Here is a 9,347-nt window from a genome sequence, read left to right as displayed (position 1 = left end):
GAAATGTGTGAAATATAAATCATTTCATAATTTGCCGACTAATTTTAGGCTATTTTAAATTTGCATTATATACAATGCCTAGGCATTCTACAGAAAGCCGGATTTCATACTTTGCCGGTATCTGATACGATACTCTCTTTTTAAACAGAGCTCGTAAGGTCCTAAAGATACTGAAATGGGGGCATGAAAACTAATGATAAAAATGATAAAATATTTAATTTCATTAACTCAAAATATCTGGTCTCAAAATTTTAATTTCAAAGTTCAATATAACTTTTACAATATTGATGATCTTACGTTTTTAAATGAATCCTGTTAAAATATGAAAATGCATATGTTTACTTTAACGAGTATAAAATGATGAAGACACAAATGTAAAACAGTATAATTGATGATAAAAACTCAACTGGTTTCAAAAAATATGAAGAGGGAAGTAGAAGTCGACATGTTTCGAGCGTTCAAATACTATCCCCCATTCTCAAAACTTGTCAAGCTTGAATAACTTGTGACTTTTATTATTGGACACTCAAAACATGTCTATTTTTATTATCATCTATTATTTTTTAAATCAATGAAGCTTTTATATTTTCGATTCAGTTTTTTTGGGATTATCTATTTAGTTACACAACATATTATATTATTTCACACGATATTAAAATAAGTTTTACTTAAGTTATAGGCACAGGTTCTAAGATTGAAAAAATAATAATTCGCTACTTTGTAAAAAAATCAATGCAGTATAATTTTATTAATTTTTTGCTGCAAGCCTTAACATTTTTATTTAAGGACATAAAAAATTTCCGTTTGCAATTGAAATTTCAAAAGTCGAATGTGAAAATGGAATGTCCCCTAGCACCCGGAATCAAAATTAAATAACGTTTCTGTTCTACTGGAAGTTGTTTGAAAAGGTATTTTTTATATATCGATTCCAAAGTTTATTCTACATATATTTTAGGGTATACTTTCGGAGTATTTTGATCAAGTTTATTTTTACACCCTTATTTTTGCTTAAAATTATTAAATAATTTGTTTAAAATAAATTATTCAAGCTACATAATTTAATGCATTTATAGTATAATAGTAAACGGAGCTTCCACCGCACATCCTTAACCGAGATCATTAAATAAATGGAATAAGCGCTTAGATAAATAATAAAAGTTAATTTCTTCCTCGTTTTTATTTTCAAGGAAATATGTTTCGATCAAGCAGATTTCATTCTGGAAATGAAATTATTGACTAGGTCCCTTGTAGCAATATCATTCTTATCCTCTTTTGACGAAATATAGGAAAAATTGGTTTTCACAGTTTCTGTAAAACGTATGTTAACCTTCTTGCTACGTTTTTAAAAAAAAAATTTTTAATTTTTAATCAAAAAATCAAAATAAGTTCGGGAATTGCGTATTTTTTATTGTATTTTTTAAAAATCAGATGATTCTAAAATTGCCACGGCTTCGGAATCTTCATACAAATTTCAATTTTTAGTATTTCCTGCTTAACAAAATAAAACATTTTTTCTGATGACAAATTATACTACAACAATATCTAGGGAATCGTGCTAAAGTAAAAAATTAAACAAAATAGTTTAGTATATTATCCGGAAAAAAAATCTACATGGAATCATAAGGAAGGAGTAAAAGATATAATGAAATAATTAGTGAATCAGATAATTAGTCAGATAATTAAAAATTTAATTTCACAACTAAGATGTTAGGACGACATTTAAGATACTGAGATATTTTAAGATGCTTGAAAATTTTGGCTACGTATTCGACAGCTTTTTATGTTCGGTATCTTTATACTCTTTGTAGTGACTTATAAAACATCAACACTATTTTAAATAATCTATGTTGAAGTCACAAGAAACAAAACAAAAAGAGACAATCAGTAATTTATACTCTTTTTTTCGAGAAAAATAGTATGCTTAGTAAATAATCAGCTGTTTTGCATTAAATAATTTTAACATCGGAATGTTTTTAATTTCTTAACAAGGTTTTATTCTTAGCTGGCAGACAATAATTCTTTTTAAAAAAACTTGACTATAATTTAAAAAGGAACTTTACTTTAAGGAAAACCTAAATTAAAGTACTAAAACAATTTATTAGTAATATTAATGAAGAAATAATAAACGTAGTAGGGTAAAGAATAAGATTTCTAAAAATGTTAAAATTTAATTAAATAGTTGGTAAAATAGTTCTGCGAAACACTTCCGGGCAGGAGATTAAAAAATTACTTTTAAGATTAAGACGATATATAAGATATGTTGAGAAATTTGCAATGATTTGAGAGATGCTTAAAAATGTTGACTACGTATTTTTATTAATATTTATAAAAAAATATATTCAAGAAATTGACAAATATTTTATTCCAAATCTATTCATACGTAAATATATTATTGAAATTGTATCAGTTATTGAGAAAAAAAATAATCACTTTAAATAAACACAATCTGGTGTATAATCATATTCTATCAGATGCATGCTTATATAGAACTTGGCATTCGTTGAATAAAATGTTTTTTATTTAATAAAATGTTTTATTCAAATTTCTTTACTAAATTGCAAATAGAATTTTAGACGACTAAAAAAGAAACATCATATTTTATATTTTTAAAGAAATAAAAATAAAAAGATTAGCAAACGATTATTAGCGAAAAAAATAGGAATGAAATTTTACGCTACGCGCGCTAAGTCAAGTTCCTCGTAAGTTTATCACATTTTAATATTAATCGCCCCAATTAGTTATTTCTTTATTGTCGCCAAATTATTTTTTTAAAAATAATTAATTTTAATTTTTCTCAGCTTCTAATAAATAAAAACAGTTGAAACTTTAGATTTTTCAATTGAAAAATATGTAGATTAATATGGTATAAAAAAATTCATACCTTATAATTCAATATTTTTTCATCCTCACTTTAATTAAATAATAAAAAATAATAAATAATTATTAAAAATTATTTTTTGCATGAAATTATCTTTGGGTAAATGAGTTTTATGAGTGGGTGCAATTTTTTTTGAATTGCTTCATTAGTTTTTAAAATATGACTGAAAACGCAAAAAGCGAAATTAACATTAAGGGGTCGAAACTTTGAATCGCTCTCCTGACTAAACTATGGGGACCACATTTCCCAGATTGCGGCTACCCCCTATATTTTGAAGATAAGAAATCCAAATATGTAAAAAAAAATATATGTTTATTCAGAGAAAGTACGTTTTTGTGTTTGATTTCATAACTTTATTAATAGTTAGCACTAGGACTGGGCGATGTTAAGATTTCAGCATCGTGATGCATCGCCACTCAAACATCACGATGTTTCGATACATCGCGATGTCACATTACTGTTTCACATTTGGTTTTGCTAAATTTTGCATTCTTGCACACCTTTACTTTTTATTTATTTGATGCTACTGTAATGTAAGACTAAAACTAAAATTTTAAATATACATATTAGATTTTTAGAATTTAAACTTTGTGTGTTTGGGGAAAAAAGAAAGTAAGATTTCAAGAGGGATATTCAGAAAAAATTTATAAAAAGTGAAAATCTGCCAAATGCATCAAATTTATATTATACGAACTATATTCATTTTATAGGTATTTAATTTCAATAAAGTTATATAAAAAATATAATCAATAAGCGAAAAAAGTAAAGATAGGAGTAAATTAAATGTATCACTTTATATTCTGGTATATCAGTGCTTAGTAAATTGATTATTTTCTTCTTTTGGATTAAAATAATTCGATAGACTGTCTTTTTCAATTTAAATAAAACACATCTTTTCAAGCTTCAAACTTTTCTGAAAACAATCGGAAGTTTTTAAATTAAAGAAAGAGGGTATTGAATAAATAGTTAACTTGTGAAACGAATAATTCAATAAAATTTTACATGCAGTTTAAAATAAATGAGAAATTATCTTTAAGGATGAATTTAAAAATAAGAATAGTATTTCAACCTTATCCAACAAAAATTATTGTTAATTTTCAACATTCTTAAAAATAGTTAGGTATCTTAGACAAAAACACATTAAAAAAATTATTACATTAAGAAATAATTTTTCTAGAAAGTGAAATTGGAAGAAATTGGTGCATTTTTTCAGCTTTCATATTGTAATAAATTTATCTTAACAGGGATATTTTAGCAATTAATATTTGATATTTGTGGATAGAGTGCAGAGCAGGAAAAAAAATTACTGTTGACTTCGTAATTGAATTTCAAAAAGTCTGATTTTTTGAAATTTATTTTTCAGAAACTATTCAACTAATTTCTTTTAACTTTTTTATTTTAAAGTAAAAAATTATATTTTTTTTAAAAAAAATGTATACCTTAATTCAAACTTTTTTAGACTATTACTAATAAAAAAATTAATTTAAATCATTTTCACATAAAATTGTCTTTGGATAAACGAATTATGTCAGCCAACTGTAGAAATAAAATAGATACAATTATGAAAATAAAATTTTAAATGCGCATTGAGCCAGCAATTTAAAAATATTTATAAACAGAAAAATAAAAAACGTAATAGAAAAAGATAAAAAAAAAATATGGATTGAGAAAGCTAGAAAACTTAGAACAGCCGATGCGTATAACCTCTTGACCTTTCATTCTCCAGAATTTCTTGAAGAATATCTTTCAATAATTTATTGAAGGCAGTAAATATATTGAAGGTAGTAACCTTCAATAATTTTGAGGAAATAGAGAAAAACCAGTATAAAAACAAAATTTCCTGACAAAGGATACGATGGAAATTATTATGGATTCAATATTGTAAAAATCAATTATTTGAAAATTTCTTTTCAAAATTATTGCTGACCTAATGTATTATTATGTTGCTAAACTATATTTCGTGGAAATAAAATTTAACAGCACACTCTTATTAAAATTGTTATAAATAAGGAAGATCGAAAAGCAGTCAAGTCGAAAAAGAAAATGCTAAAGAAATAAAAACGAAACGACTGTCTTAAAAAGAATATTTATATTTGATAAGTTGTCGGTTCAAAAGCTCGTTTGCAAAAAGTTTTTGCAAAAATATTCGATTTTTTTTTCATATTTTCTAACAATAATAATAATAATCATTTTTTAATACTTGAAAACGTGGTCATTATGCAAAATTGCAGCTTTATATAAAATTATTAATGAAAACATTTTATCCATTTTGAAGGAATGCAATTCTTCAGATTTAACAAAGAAAAATAAATAGGTAAAAAAGTAAATAAAAAGTCTTATCGAAACAGACGATCGTTTCTTCAACAGGACAAAAATGATATCAAAGTATTGTCAAATAACAAAACATAAATAATCCCCCGAGAATCACTTTCTTTTCTTGGATTTGCACGAAATGAAGAAAGCACTTTTTCATCTTTCATTGGCGATGAGTTAGTTTCACTCCTAGTCACATCGGAAATCATCGTGTGAGCACATCGTTACTTGATAATTCGCGAAGGAAGAAACACAGAGAAAAGATCGTCTAGTCACATCGGAAATCATCGTGTGAGCACATTGTTACTTGATAATTCGCGAAGGAAGAAACATAGGGGAAAAGATCGTCACGACAATCGATGTCGCCGCATGATCGGGGGAAATGCTCTTCGCGGGTGCTTGTGAACATCGATGTTGAATCTGAAGAATCGCTCTTCGCGGCATCGGGAAACATCGCGTGAACATCGGACTTTCCGATGCTTCGTGAAAGACGCCAACCTTAACATCGGATCGGCGATGATCACACAACATCGATGTTTTCCGATGAATCGATGTATCGCCCAGTCCTAGTTAGCACTAATTAAATAGCTTATTTGAGGTCACCCCCAGGAACCATTAAGATCGACAGCTAGTACGTGAAAATCCAATCATTAAAACGATAGTTATTCAGGCTGATATCTTTTTTTTGCGGACTGTACATAGTAACATGACGTTAATCGTACTTAGACATATTTTGAAGTTGCTTGTACTTAGAAAAATTCGAGGCGCTTCAACTTTGAAAAATTCAGATAGTGTTTTTATGTAGAAATATTTTGAAGTTGCTTGGAGTTTGAGAAATTTTGAAGTTGTTTGTACTTAGACATGTTTTGAAGGAGTTTCAACTTTGAAGAATTCTGAAAACCTTAATACTTAGAAAAATTCTGAAGTGGTTGGCACTTAAAAATATTTTGAGGTATTTTAGACTTAGTAATATATTTTCAAACTGTTTGGACTTTGAAAAATTCTGAAGTTGTTTGTAATTGGAAACATTGTGACGTTGTTTATTTATACTTCGAAATATTTTCATATTTTAAATATTTTTTACACATAAAAACCTTAAAACTTGTGTATTATGCTTTGTTTTAGTTCCTTGAATTCATAAATGAAATTAAAAAAAATATGTTGATTTTTTGCATTTTTTTTCCTCGGTGAAAGAAGTGGTTAAGATTAAACTCTTTTTTACCGTTTTCGACAGTATTCGGAAGAGTTTGAAAACTGCAAATCAGGGAATTGAATGAATGTTATTTTATTTTAGAGATAAACTTGGATGACAAGAAACATTTCTCTCAGGGAAGTAAACTGAATTGTGCTTCTGCAAAGTGTGGGGCGAAAATTCTCTCATCGAATCCAGAATCTTCCTTTCGAATGTCCATACCCCTTTACGACCTTTCCTGCACAATTGTGCAGGTCAACATAAAAAAATAAAAATAATAATATTCCTTTTTCCGTATCATTTAAAGCCGAATCTACACAATTGGGATAGTTAGTTTTTTTCAGCTGTTTCGATTAAACATCACCAGATGGCAGTAGCTGCTCCACAGGATTAGTTATTTACTTTTATGAGGACTCCACGTGTTGTCAGCAAATCGANTAATTGTTTTTATTTACATATCATTTGCATTATATTATACAATATTTTTTTAAACTTTATTTCATATAAATTTTTTAAAAGAAAATAGGTTGTCTTAGTGGTACAGACTTGCAAAATAAATTTACTCTTAAGTGAGGCTATTACAGTCCCTATTAGACTCACTCATAATATTCTATGTAAAATTGTAATTATCAGCATTGCTTTTACTTGGATGCACTTGTTTATGTTCGCGTATCAATTGATTTAACATTGTATTGCAATAAATAAATACACATAGGAAGTCTATAAAAAATCTGAATGAAAACACGTATGCTTGACTATAAAAGTATTGCCTATAAACTCGTGCAAATCATGTCATTATTAAAACACTACAGTGCGTCTAATCGTTGGATATTGTAATATACTAATCTATACTAATTTTATATGCCGACCGGCCTGCGTAGGGGGCAGGTCCTTGCATCAGAAAGGTCCTGGGTTCGAATCCCATGGATGTTTCTTTCTCTCTCTGTGTGTCCTTTGTGTGTGAATGTGACCTGCCCTATAAACGGGTTGTGTGAATGGCGTGGCAGAATTCGAATTCCTGGCTATAGATGGCGCCACTGAAAAACAGGAACAATCGCACCCCCACTGTCTAAACAGGCATACGACAAAAAAAACTATTTTATATTTATATAATTTATCGTCTAATATATCCTATCTTTAAATTTATAGTATATAGGGTCTCCCATTGATCGTGAACTAGTGCAAACCAGTTTCTGTCGGGTAAAAACAATAAAGCTGACAATTAAAATTTTACATAGAACCTTAGAGTGCGTTCCAATAATTTGCCTTGCTCTACACATATAATGTTATTTTTTGTGGTCCAAAAGAAGAGAGGACTCCTTTTTTGGTCATTTCTTCATAAAATGCAGATTCTTAAAACCATCTGTTCTTTCTTCCCATCCCTCAATAAAGGGAATACATTTTCTGTGATTTATTTTTGCATTCCTTTTTGTGGGTCATTTAATGTGTCATAAAAGGGAGGAGTTCGGTGTTTGCGGTATGTGAAGGTTCACTATTGCGGTGTTTCCCAAAGCGTGGTACGCGTACGGGTATGGGAACAGTTTAGTGGGCGTTCTTGTGCGAAATATCTTGCAACTAGCGAAAATTTCAAACAATTTTATTTAATAACAAAACTAGCCACGAAAATTTATGATGACGTATTTTTCTATTGTCTATTTTTTGCAGAGTTAACAGTTAATAATGAGTGGTGTCAACAGCCAGTTGTGATTTTTAACTTTTGTGCAATTTTTTTATAGTAAAGGTTTGTAATAAATTCTACTTATTTTGATTAGTTTTATGAAACATAATTTTTATCTTTAACATAGAATACGGATCGCTGGATAGTATCTACGAAATGTTGTACCAAAAAAGAAAAATAAACATATTTTAAAAAAAATACAAAAAAAATTTTATTAGTGGTACACAGCGTTACGAAACATTTAGAAAGGGTGCACAAAAGTCATAAGTTTGGGAAACACTGGTATATGGGTGATTCTCACTGTCCCTTGCTCGCACAATTCACTGTCCATTGCTCCAAGATCTAATACTATAATACTAAAAGAACTTTTTAAAAAAAAATTAATAAATAGCATTGCTGTTAGCCTTTTAAAATGACTTTGCACTAGCATTAATTTAATTGAATATCAAAATGTCATTTTCCTGGCATGTCCCAAACAATATTTCCAATAATGACTAGCTTCAAAACTTCCCATACATTTTTCAAAATCTAATTTTTTTTATCTTATCCTATGTAAGCATTTCTAGAATATACGCAGAGGGTATTGTTTACTAAAACTTCGTTTAAAATAATTTTTTCTGTCAATTAATAATTTGTTTGTCCCATGAAAATCTGTCATTTTCCTGGCTACTTTTATTTAGTGATTTATAACCAAAATAGATAGCGCCAGGAATTAATATCTTNACCTTGCCAATGGACAGTTTTGTGTATTTTGATCGTTATTTCAATACAATACCGTTGCTCGAAGAATTAAAAAAACAGAAAATTGAGGGAACTGGCACTATCCAAACAAACAGAGTTAAGGGTATCCCATTTGTCAAGCCAACTGCTCTTAAAAAGGGAGAAAGCATTGAACATGTGTCTGACAGTGGAATCGTAGTAGTTGAGTGGAAAGACAACAATAAAGTTGTCATGGCATCAACTTGTACAGGACGTCATCCGCTACAAACTGTCAAGAGGTGGTCCAAGGAAGAAAAAGCAAGAGTTGATATCTCTTGCCCATCTATCGTCAAGAATTATAACTCCTCAATGGGGGGTGTGGACATTTGCGACCAGCAAATGGAGGCTTACCGAACGTGGTTTAAAACAAAAAAGTGGACCTGGAAAACAACTGTTCATTTCCTTGACTTGGCAGTTGTAAATGCATGGTTTCTGTATGTACGAGATGCTAAAGCGAATAAGTTACGTCGAAAAAACACTCTTGATTTATTAGCGTTTCGTCTAAGTGTGGCCGAGAGACTGTTAGA

At 29.0% G+C, this 9,347-nt stretch overlaps 1 protein-coding gene across 1 annotated transcript in view; it reads left to right on the top strand.

Moving 5' to 3' along the window:
* The first annotated feature begins 8,793 nt into the window (after positions 1-8,793).
* LOC107447527 (uncharacterized) overlaps positions 8,794-9,347 on the top strand; it is a 6,425-nt gene continuing 5,871 nt past the window's right edge. Inside the window, exon 1 of the mRNA XM_071180533.1 lies at positions 8,794-9,237. Coding sequence (XP_071036634.1) covers positions 8,794-9,237 — 444 coding nt within the window. The remainder of the gene's footprint in view (positions 9,238-9,347) is intronic.

The sequence above is a fragment of the Parasteatoda tepidariorum genome, chromosome 4 (genome assembly GCF_043381705.1).
Source record: "Parasteatoda tepidariorum isolate YZ-2023 chromosome 4, CAS_Ptep_4.0, whole genome shotgun sequence".
Taxonomy (NCBI): Eukaryota; Metazoa; Arthropoda; class Arachnida; order Araneae; family Theridiidae; genus Parasteatoda; species Parasteatoda tepidariorum.
Note: the sequence above shows the minus strand (reverse complement) of the source record. Positions and strands in the feature narration are given on the sequence as shown.